The sequence below is a fragment of the Anser anser genome (assembly GCF_964211835.1).
Source record: "Anser anser genome assembly, chromosome: 1".
In the NCBI taxonomy this organism is placed as follows: domain Eukaryota; kingdom Metazoa; phylum Chordata; class Aves; order Anseriformes; family Anatidae; genus Anser; species Anser anser.
This window is the reverse complement of record NC_139720.1, coordinates 65,692,888-65,705,456: the sequence shown is the minus strand read 5'-3', so window position 1 is coordinate 65,705,456 and position 12,569 is coordinate 65,692,888. Positions and strand designations below refer to the sequence as shown.

Here is a 12,569-nt window from a genome sequence, read left to right as displayed (position 1 = left end):
GGGTTTCTTTTGTGTCTGAATCTGCAAAAAATCTTGTGCAGATTGGGACAATTTGTGCAGTAAACTTGCCTGTAGCTTTTATTGCGTTAATCTTAGTAGCATGCTTCTTTGCTAGGGAATCAAATATAAGTTACTCATCATCTACAAACTGTACTTCACCCACCCTTCACTTTAAATACTGAGATGACCTGTAATCAGCCACTAATACAAGCCAACATCATAATTACATTTTTGTAAATTTACAAGTTACATTTACCTTTGTAATTATTTCCCTAACTTCAGATACTTCTAATACCTACAAAATCAGCCTACAACCTTCTTCAAAACTCTCTCTCATAAACTCACTAAACCTTATGCATCTTGTTTTGTGTCTATAGCATAGCCATCACAAAAGGTTGAACTCTACGTGGCTTCTGTGTGCCCAAAGAATACAATTATCAATGTCCTCTAACAAAGAAATTAAAACATTATGACATCCTAGGTAACAAATTGCATGCTATTTTGGTGAATTTGCATCTCAACATAGTGAGATACATATTTTTCTTACAAGGAGATCTATTCTTTGATGTCCTATTCACTACCAAGGTAACACTTCTATAACAATTATAAAAAATAAAAAAAGAGTTTAGAAAGATGGCACTCTTCAAAGCGAACTCCATAAGGTTATCCAGAATCTTAGGATATAGAAACCAGAATTATCCTCAATAATTCTACCAGCAAACAGTTGAGCTTAACTCTAGCCTGAAGTGAAAGAGTTGCTTCCTTCATGAAAACTTGGATTATTAACTAAAATACAAATATATTTGGAAAGCATGTGATATAAGAATACATGTTGAAAAAAAATTTTAAATGGTTTTAAAGTGCAGTTAGTCAGATCTTTTTAATTTAAATAACAAACAGAAAAAGTCATTGCAATGTAACAGACCAAATGCTCCTTGTTTGCTAATTATGGTCAAGTGAGGAACAGCGTAACTGTGGAAAAACACTGAAGAGGTTCACAAAACACACAGTAAGAATGCCAGGTTCAGCTTATTCTACTCAAAAGCTTTATCAAAATCTCACAGAAATTTTATTCACCACCTATGGTGTGGTTTCTTAATGACTACTTATGGAGGTTAAAAATCTGACACATACATGACACTTTATCTAAGCAGTGGCACAGAATAAATTGATGCATAGAAATTTACCCCTGCGGCTTGAACACACAAGTGTGTATTTTCTCTGTGTATTCTTTCCTTAAATCAAGAGAATTGTCTCTCTGTCTCTAGCTGTGCAACTGTAAATGACATGAGGCTGAGATCCATACATATGACCATGCTAATAAAAATAAGCTTCTTCAAATATGCTCACTGAACAACACAGTGAGTGTAAACATCTTTACACATAGGAAGATAGACATGATGGGCAAGACTGGTCAGAAGAATTATTACAGAAAATAATATCTTAAAGCACAGGGTACCTTATATTTCTATTTTCAAGAAAATATTACTTATGAAAAACAAATCATCATGAATGCTTTGCAAACTTTATGGGTTCAGTTACCCTGTATTTGAACAGAGATAGCTGATCATCAAAGAAAGCCATCTGTGTTTCACAGTAAAGCAGGGGAAACAGTACTTTACTGTCTGGTTAGTTTCCTAAGAGAACTACCATTGACTTTATGAGATTGCAGACCTGTTTCTCAGCATTGATCCTGGCTGACTCCTCTTGTGCTAGCACCATTTCCCGCTCTGCAGTTATCTGAACACTTTCTCTGAGTGCCTCTTCCAATTCTTCAATCCGATCATCCTTTTTACGTAGATTGTCCTGGAAAATGACGGGAGACTAGGTGAAGAAGACTTGTTTGGAATGACAGCCTTTTAATCAACCAAGTTTTATGCCAAGCAAAACGTGTTTCTCCCTACCAAGGCCCAACTGCAGGCAACTTATCTTCACACAAGGGAAAGAAAGATGAAGGAATGCAAGAATAGGAGGAAGATCACAGTAAAGAGAAGGAAAAAAGCTAGCAAAGCAGGTCCTCAAGAGTGTTTGCCCCCTGCATCAGACATACCAGTCTTGTCAGATCACGCAGCGTAGCTAAGCAAGGTTTGTTTGTAAATAGAGATTAGTATGGAGTTCCAAAGAAGGAGAGTAGCCAGAATTGGTGGGAAGGTAGCAGGCACGCAGAATTGCCCATTTGCTCACACATTCACCAGCAGGCATGGTACAAAGGGAAACATAGCACTGCAGTCTTGCAATTTGCCATTTCCAGATTCAGTGGGAGAAAAGCAAACATTAACCCAACAGAGTTTTCCATTGTTCACGTAAGTCTTTAAGGAAGTTTTTCATTAATAATTCTCTAGGAAATATGAAGGGTTCATCTGGGAAGTTTGAACCTCAGACATCCAAGTATTAAGACTGTCTTAAAATACATCCTTCAATTAAGAGCATCTTCACAGTTGCAGGTTCGGAAGTCCAACCCATGTACGAAGACCACTGAAGAAAACCATAACTCTCCTCAGAAAATTTACCGTTCAACTGCTTTATACATGCAAAATAACTTAGAAAAATGATATACAAAATAAATGGCATTCTTATTTGTTTAGGAAACCCTCCTTATCTTAACATTGCTAAGAAAATAAATGTCTATCTCCTGCCTCTGCTGTAGTGGCTTGGACAAAAGATTGCAGAGCAGGCTGTCCTGACAGATATATGTGAATGTCTTGGAGCGTGGCTGCTTAACAAATCCATCAGAAAGGAGCTGCTTGACAGAAGATTTCTGCATTTCTCATCTTGCAGATCAGTTTAGATCATATGGTTCAGATCAGATATTAATGCATGTTTAAGTTAACACAAAGGTCTTTTAGCCATCTCAGCAACAGAGGAGGAATGAAGTATTTTTCTCTTCGGTTTTTGCATTTCACTTTTTGCCAGATTTACCCCCTGGTTTTCTGTCCTTACAGAAATTTTCCACTCTCTCTGTGTTTCACGCCATATAAAGAATAAGGAAAAAAGACAACTAGCTTGGAAGAAATTGACTTTGCAACCTTTGTAAAACTAAAAATAGTCATTGGAGTTTAAAGAATGAGCCTTATACCTTAATTGCAGCTTCCTAGAACTTTGGATACCAGGGATACTGTCATATGAACATCATTTCTGGCAGTCTCATGACTATCACTTTTGAAGACAGCCTTTCAGCTGAGATGCAATGCTTTGTATCAGACTAGTGCAAGACCCCTGGCACCCCTGCCCTTATGTAGAGGAAGGCTAGTATTCAACCACTAGCGAAGGCAGAAGAATTTGTTACACTTTGCAGATGGACAAGCTTTCCGCTGTTGGTTACTTTCCAAAGTGGATCACAGGGCAAGTAACTGCTGATTTCTAAAGAAACAAATGGAGAGACTTTCATTTCAAAAAATCAGAGTTGCAGAGCATGTTTTCATACTTTTTGAATCCTTCTGAAACACTGATAAAGTCTTCCAAAGCTGCTTCATGGTTATGATTAGCCTAACTGAAGATTCAAAAAAGTTTACAAAACACTCAGCAGAGAATACTAATTGTGCCAGACATGAAAACTATTTACTTGCCAATCTGCATTCCATGAGAAATATCAGCTGTACTTCTTGATGTATTATTCATGGACAGACAAGGAAGTGTGAAAGTGCATCTCTCCATTTCAAACAACTGAAGTGGGAATGGTTCATTTGAACAGCTGCATGTAAAATGGAAACTTTTAAAATAACATTGCGGAAAAAAACATTATAACGTGTACTGTGTGCTCACTTTTCTTCATTACAGGCAAACATTTAAGAGGATAATTTGACACAGTAGAGTGCTCTGTTCAGACAGACGAATCCTTTAGGGACAGAGGGAAGAGTAATTGATGGTACCAAAACTGTTCAAGACAGTAACGCATTACCTGCACCTGAAAAATCTGCAGTCACATATAATAACTTTTCCAAAAATAATATGTGAATTTTTACATATAGGTTCAAGATTTGCAAGTTAAAAAAAAAAAAAAAAGACAACAGTGTTAACTTAGAAAAAAATGCCTACAAGTGATCATTTTAAACTTCAGTTTAATATGAATTACCCATCCAGTAAGGTAAGTTTAGTTACAAAAGTTCACCTTCTGTCTCAGATAAACAAAAGAGCTCTGAGAGCTTATGTTTTTGGTGCCACAATGGGTCTACCCACCTTACAAAATGACATCCATGTCTGGGTGGAGCAGAAGATTGCTGCTTAGCCAGACATCAGAAGGACTGCAAAGTGCAGAATAATTTCAGGAGACTTTTAAATAATTATTTTGTTTCCAACTCTTTTTTTTTCCATGATTAAATAATCAGTATTTGGTATTTTTTATTTTTAATACAAGCTGCTGTTTCAAACCAAATAGAGAAAAAGTAAATATAAGCAAACTAGCATTTGCCTTTTAATGTATCAGCAATGTTTTCCCAACTGTTTGGCTCTAAACTCTAAAACATGATAAGCTCATGTTAACCTTCAACCTGTGCTGCTGCTTTCCTCTTTTTAATTACATTAAATATTTTATCCTTATTGTTACAAGCATTAAAATTTGGAGAAAGAACTAGGCTAATCGTAATTACCATTACCTACTAAGTTATATCGGGAGTTTTCTATGGAAATAGAAGATTTTGATTTTTAATTCTACAAATTGTTCTGGCAAACTCAAAAACAAAACAAAACAAACAAAAAAAAACCCACCCTACCAAACAGGAACAAAATAACAGTTTTAGAATGGAACAGAGATCAGAAACCTTTCAACATGAACAGGATACAAATACGCCCTATCCAGATGACGAGGTTGTGATAATAAAGGTTATAACTGCAGGAATAAGATAACTGTCATCTCATGATTTTTCATATCCTGCTAAAGTAGGTAACCCCAATGGTGAAATGGATTGATCCTCCGAAGTAGAGGCTTAGAGTACAACTTGTGTTGCTTCATATATACAATAGAGCGTGACAAAGAGGGCAAGTTTATTTTAATAGGATTGCAGAATGATAGATCATAGCAATCTCATTTCATGAAGCTTATACATGTGACTACAAAGAAAGAAAAAAAGTGTTTCTTACCTGTAGACTACCTGGATTCTTCAAGATGTATTACCTACCCTACATCTCAGTGACTCTCCCTTAGCTCTGCTCCCAAGTTCCGTAAGTGTGAGAGGCCATGGCAGAGAGGGAATTAAACCAGGAGAGGGGAGACAGCTCTGCCTTTATGCTCATTGGTAACACCACAATGAAAATGAAAAACCCAGTCGACACTGTGGGATTGCCAAGAGTTCAGCTCCAATACACATTTTTGCTACAAATTACTATGATCCCGTAGCTGATTTGTAAGCAAAACCCATTCCAATACGTGTCCGTCTTAAGGCCTGAAAGGAAAAGGAGGTGTGACTGACACACATTTCTGGGCTTTTTCTTTCACTTCAGGAAGGAAGTGGTAGGATGTTCAAGTGATGCATATTAAAAGAATGTATCAATTTAACCTTTCCTGCATTCATGTAATGTGTAATCTGACATGAAGCTTTGTGAAAATGCATGAAATAGGATGGAAGTTTTCACCAAGGCATTTAGGTTCAATGAAGTCTGAGGTATCCTGGCAAACTTCTTCGTAATTGTGTCTTGAACTAGATTCACAGAAGTTTTTGTTGCTTAATTTCACTCTTTGAATTGAAATTAAGATGGATTTCTCCAGTTAACTCTTGGGAAAGATAAGTTAACAGTTTGCGAAAGCAATGAACTGCTTCTTTTGACTGTTAAAAACATTTCTAGGACTAGCCAATCACCTAGTTAGGGCAAGACCATTCTCATATAAGCCCATAATACGTGTAATCATGCACATTTTGCCTTTTGTGCTTTCATAGATGAGAAATGCAGAACACAGTACTGCAGCGCTGATTGCACTACCGCACTGCCAAACCCAGAAGGAAAGATGCTATGACAAAATCAGAAGGCTGAACTTCAGAATTTTGCAACTGATGAATACAAATCAAATTGTTAATGAATCTTTACTGTTCTCTTCTTTGAAAAATATTTGTAAAAACCTGCAGGCCTTTTTAAGAAGGTCCTGAAGCTTTAAGTGAACATACAATGCTGTAGTACCAAAAGATGGTATTAGAGTCTCATTTGATTTCAGAAGGAAATAATCATAGTTACTTTAAAGCTCAAGTGTACATGGTGAATTTCCTTCATTTGGTTCCACATGTTGATAAACTACTTCTAGAAGTCTCTGAACAAGAAAAGCATGAAAAAATGTTGCTCACAAACGGAGAAATCTCTCTTACACTGATTAGAAAATATTTTGACTTAGTAGGTTTTCAAGCATATATATATTGGGTAAATGTTGAAAGACAGAACACGGTGGTACATAATCTGAACGGTAGTTATCATAGAATAGAGCTCAAAAAGAGCACTTGGGGTCCTTGTGCAACTCATCCAAAGCAGGAGATGCCCACTGTGAATTGATTCTTTCTCTGTATTCATTATCATTTGCTGAAGAATATGGCAATAAAAGAAAAAAAACATGCTGTCTTGAAGAGTGGAATAAAAGAAGACTTTGTAAATTCCTAAAGAGGGAAATATGTCTGGGGTAGTTTATAGCTTTGTTCTAAGATGTTCATGAACCACAAATAAACACAGACCCAATATTAAAGATTCTGAAAACAAGGTAGCAGAGATGCTGGTACTTTATATATTGCTGGACATGAGCAAACAGTGGAATTGACAGAATGGTAACTACAAATTCTAATGCTAGTATCAGTGTTGCATACAGCTGCCTATCAAGTCCCTGTCTCTCACAAAATGAGCCAAAAAGGGTTTATTTGGAAGTATAGCAACAGCATATATAGTTACCGTGAGTTTCTGAATGAAAGGAGAAGTCTGAGAGCTGAAGAGAACTGCCAAGAAGGAGATCCTCAACCAATGTTTCCATATCATTGGTGAGATCAGAGACTGAGACGCATGATGACCAATTCATTAGGACAACATACGTCAACAACTGAAAAATTATGTCTGCCAAATAAGACGTGGATTAGAATTCAAGCCTGACAAGTTGCATAGAAGCAGAAAAATAACTTAAGGAGACAAAAGAAGAAAAATTGCAGTAGAAGAATTTAGTTCCACTAGGGGTTGAGAGGGAAGTGTGGTGAAGCTAGCCACAGCTTTACAAACATGAGGGACAGCAGAAGGGGTTGAACACGTTCTCTTGAGAGTACCATAATAAAAAAAGAGAAGACGCATACATCCAGAACATGTGTGCACTTGCGGATTATCAGTTGCAGAAAGAACAAAAAATATATTTCTAGCAGAAAGAGAATATTGATGAAAAATTATTTCCAACAGACAAATGATAAGTATAATTGATTTAGTGCACTAAAAGTAACTGTGAAAGGAAACCAACAGCTTGTGAGAAATGGTCTGTGATTTTTTGTTTTGAAAGAGAAAGGTAATAGAAAAATGGAGTGGTGTTTGGACAGCAGTGTCCTTTGGGTATCACTGCTGCAGAGCAGGAGGACACAGACGAGTGATGCAGAGCTATAAAAGATGCCGCTGACAATATCTGCTTTTGTACATGGGATGACTGCACAATTTAAGTGTTACATGTACGGACAATCACTTGAAAGAAAATCATTAACTTCTGTGCTTGAGCATATTTTATAAAATGCACAATAATGAAAACAGCCATATGTCTGTTCTACCATGCACAAAGTCCTCATGACTGTCCACCTCATGGCTCTTAAGGAAGTCATCATGACTACTAAGGAAAGAAAAAAATAAAAATATGTAGATAGTAAAATATGTCTGTAAGACATCATGACAAGTTTATGATGGGAAGCATATTGGGTGTCAAGATTACTTACGTAGAAGCTGACTGATGTGTTGGGCATCTGTAAGAAAAGAAACACACCATGCTCTTCTCTCCATGTTAAGAAAATGAACATGGAACTAATTAATCTATTGGAAGTTATGTGCACTTATTTCTGTTCTTAAATATTGGGGTCACAAAGAAGCAGTAAAACAAATACAGAAGTGAGAATGCTATACAACGGTACTAACACTAAAAGATACTGAAAGCAATAATTTTGAAGTATATCAAGATGTAAATAGTGTTCTGTATGTAACACATGTACAATTGTAAGGGCAAAACAAGCACACATTGTTCCCTACAACACATTCATGTGGAAGAAGAAAAAAAATAAAATAATTTCAAGCCAAGAAACATATCAGTGGTAAAGACACATCACAACAGGTAATACCCAGATCCATATATATTATTATTAATGGATCCATTTTAAATGAAAGGGAAACAAAAGGTAGGAAAAAAAGTTAATCAAAAGAAAGCTTTGTAAGGAAAAAAACTTATTTAAGAGAAAATTCTCACATTGTCTGTTTCTTGAACACATATGAAGTGCTTAGCAAAACTCATACCTATTGTTATTATTTCCTGAAAGGGGCTAGAAATGTTTCTGAGCACTATACGTGTCCACAAAATGTGTGAATGGTGCCAGCCATTCAGATTTTTTTTTTCATCCAAGATATTTTATGTGCTCCCACTCACAGCTATGTTATTTTCAAAAAGCGTTTCCAGTATATATACAGCAGTTTTGTTCAACATCAGCAGCAATCTGAAATACATAGAGCTTGAAGGTAACAGTAAGAAAGGATATTATCAATATTAGTTTATTATCTAATAAATCAGTATTAGTTTAATTATGTCCACCTTAAAGCTTTGTAGTTCCAATATCTCTCTCTGAAACTGAAGTGGAATTCCATTGCAATCTAGATTATTTATACACTACTTGAAGGAGGATGGAGAGGAAGGAGAAGAAAAGGCCCAACAGACAGCATTACACAGAGAGGCCTAAAAGGGAAAGGCATAACAGATTAAATATATGAGAAACCGGCAACTTCTCTTACTGATAGCTACCATGCTTTTGACACTTCTTTCCTGTTACTCCAAGTTTGGCGTGCCAAACACAGTAACCAGACAGGTATGTTGATTTTGTATATGCACTTTTCATTAGTAACAACCTAGACAGACTAAAGAACCTCGCCAATACTAACAGCCAGGTTTACCATTTAGCAGCTCATGTAGGGTGCCAACAGCTTTAACATTTACTTCAGCTGTTGCAAATTACCACATTTGTATTTTTTAAAACCTACAGGGACTATGCTTCTTTATAACCATAGTGGGTCACTGCACTGATTATTGGAATGAGACCTCAGGCTGACAATACTGCTGTGAAAAGTGTTCTGAAGTGAGCAAAAGCAATAGATTTCTCTCTCTCTTTTTTTTTTTTTCTTTTTCTGTGAGAGGCTAATTGGGGAAATGCTATGTAAAAAGATTTCTTCTTCACACACAAATCAATACTATGACCCAAGGCACCTAAATTCGTATGAGATTACAGCAGAAAACAGTGACAGTTTTAACTAACCGCACTGTTAATAAGAAGCTTGAACCCATAAGTTATTCCCTTGATATACCTCTATTCCTCTGAACTCTCCTTCACAACATCAGTCCTGTCATCATAATTGTGCTAATATATCACAGTAGCTGTAAAACCTGCCTTTCTTTGCTCATTTTCAATTATTCAGCAGAAAAGAGCAGTGGAAGCAGCATGCTTGGATAGCCAGCTACAAGAGCATGCTTCTCTCTTTTCTCTTTTTCATAGCTGAACTATATGACAAAAAATGCTAGTGATACACCACCACTGAGGAAATGTTTACCCAGCAGCTGATTCCACTGAATCTTTCTTGTTTTCTCAAGCTAGAAGGGAATTCCTGCAAGTTATCTCCTGTCTCGTACATTCATTTTAGTCTCTGATACCCCTTTCTTGATTTTCATCAGAGTAGAATAGCTATTGTATTTGTGCTCTGACTGCAGAACTGTTTCCTTTAAAGCAGCCATCAGTTCCTGGATAGGACTAACAGTCTAGTGAGATGCAAATGCTAACCACTATTCATTTTACTTAATGTGCAAAAACTGTAATCACTTTCATCCCATGCAGGCCTTCTCCTACCTCTGCAGCTCCAAACAAGAGATGATCAATACCATTTCACATGTCAGAATTAAATTGTCAGTGAGTCTCACACCATCTGGGAACACAACACCCCAGCCTACCCGCAATCCCTATGGATGCCAGATGCACCAAATGAAGTTAATTTCAAGGAGAAGATCTGTCTCAGTACATGCTGAATTCAGCTGCTAACCAAACATATATACTGATTTAGGGAAATATTTGCTTAAAATATTAAAAACTTATTTTTCTTTTCTCTTCTTCTTTACCAGTAACTGCACAGATCAGCTTTATCACATATGAAAATCTAAGGATACACTTGAAAACAGGAAATGAACATGTTTATGTATTTAAAAAAACAAATCTGTCATGTACTTTAACCTATTGTTTATTACACAGGCAGTTTTACACATAGCTAGTAACTCAACAATAATGATTAATACTGTCCCAAAATAAACAGTTTTTCAACTTTAAAATGACTAGGTAAAGAAAAGAGAAAAACTTAACAGCTCATTTAAAAATGAATTTCTCTTGTTCTTTTCTGAGAAAATAGCAAATGATGACTTTTAGTTAAGTTTTGTTCTGTCTGCATCCTGGTCAAAGGTCATCTAAGTCAATGTGAATTATGCTACTAACCAGAAACCCTTTAAAGAATGACTTTCAGCCTATAACCTTCATGATAAAGTTAGGTATGACCTCATCTTGATGTGGAATTCCAAGATGTTTCTTGCTCACTGGTACATCTTTATGACTTGGATATAGTAACAGAATCTTTAAAAAAAGAATAGGCAAGAAAGACTGAAGAAGAACTAAATGACTTAGGTGCATGGCAATAGTCAATTCATATGCAAGTATGGAACACTAAACCAGTTAGATACTGCAGATAAAAACACAATACTGAAAAAGATGAAAACTGGAAGTTTAGATATTAACATAATCAGAAAATCATGAGTTGAAAATACTGAAATGAAGTATTTGAAAAGCTTCTTGTTGGTATATTTTCATTGCTACACTCATAGTATGATTTGAACAGGCAACAGCACCACAACATGCAGAAAAATTGCCACAGCAATTCAGTGGTATAAAAACCAAAAGGACGAGAAAGTGGAAATTCTTCACATTCTGAGATATTCTCCATTTTTTGTATGAAATTTTTACTGTTTCTATAAAAGCCTGAAGTAGTTCAGAGGAAAGAGAAAAATAGTTATTATTTTTCTTTCGTCCTAAATATTCCAAAATATCTTGTTCTCAGCCTGCAACGTTGAAAAAAACCTCCCTGGCCCCTGACTTCACTCATTTCTTTTCCACATTCAAGTGTCTAAATTTATTTAATATCTGTTTGAATGGAAGCTTGTTCTTATGTTGATAACTTTTCTCCTTTTCTTTAACTTTTCTAAATTCACTATACGCTTTTTGAGGTGGACAGCCCACATCATTACCCATTATTCAAGAGGTGAATGCACTGCTGATGTACTTAATGGCATACCGATATTTTCTGTTTTGTCCTTTAGTACTTCTCAACGTGTTTTTTTTTTTTTAATAATTTTGCTAACCAATATTTTCATGAAAATATTTATTCTAATTACAAGATTGTTGTCAAATATTAACACAGCTAGATCAGAACCTGCCATTGTATACATATAATTAAGATTTTTTCTCCTGACATATATTAATACGTTCTCAAACTGAATTTTGCTTGCCTATTTATTGATGACTTATAATTATGAGATACTTGTGGAACTATACAGATTATCTTCTATATAAGTATCCAGAATAAATTAATGTAACTCAGAAATTTAGCCTCATTTTCAGAAAATATTACATTTGCCATTTTGACCAGGTACATTACCTCAACATAAAGCAAGAACTGTACCATATAGATCTAGGACATTAAGACACATGAACTTATGATGCAACAATTGTTTATAGTTTAAGAGCATTCAATGGTTCTTCAAAAGGAGGAAGAGAGAGGTACAAGCATGGTGATTGGCATAGAAAAGAAAGCTCTGCACGAGAAGGTCATGGATGAGTGTTGTTGGGACACTGAATTCCATTAGCTTTTACTACCTCTCTTTTCATGCCTGGCTTTGGAAAACCATCTGACCTCAAGGACATCAAGCCTTAAGAATTAAAGCATCAGCAATAAAAGATATTGAGTTGCTGGAATGCATTCGGAGAAGAGCACTGAAGCTGTTGAAGGGACCAGAAAACAAGACTCAGGAGGAGTGGCTGAGGGAACTGGGGTTGCTCAGTCTGGAGAAGAGGAGGCTGAGGGGAGACCTCATCACTTTCTACAACTACCTGAAAGAAGGTTGTAATGAGGTGGGTGTTAGTCTCCTTTTTCAGCTGACAAGTGATGTCAAGCTGTGTCAGGGGAGGTTTTGGTTGAATATCAGGAAGAACTTTTCACAGAAAGGGTTGTTAGGCAACAGAAAAAGCTGCCCAGAGAAGTGGTGGAGTCGCCATTCCTGGAAGTATTTAAGAGATGTGTGGATGTGGAGCTTAGAGACATGCTTAGGTGGTGGACTTTGTAGTGTTAGGTTGATG

At 36.2% G+C, this 12,569-nt stretch overlaps 1 protein-coding gene across 17 annotated transcripts in view; it reads right to left on the bottom strand.

Moving 5' to 3' along the window:
* The window catches only part of ERC1 (ELKS/RAB6-interacting/CAST family member 1), a 308,495-nt gene that overhangs the window by 124,643 nt on the left and 171,283 nt on the right, over positions 1-12,569 (bottom strand). For 12 of the 17 annotated variants that reach the window (XR_014578009.1, XR_014578011.1, XM_083819803.1 and 9 more), the window contains one exon: positions 1,675-1,806. The exons of the other annotated variants lie outside the window; for them this stretch is intronic. Coding sequence is in view for 10 of the 12 variants with exons in the window: in XM_083819803.1 (XP_083675929.1) it covers positions 1,675-1,806 (132 nt within the window). In the remaining 2 variants the exon portion in view is untranslated. The remainder of the gene's footprint in view (positions 1-1,674; positions 1,807-12,569) is intronic. 17 annotated transcript variants of the gene reach the window in all.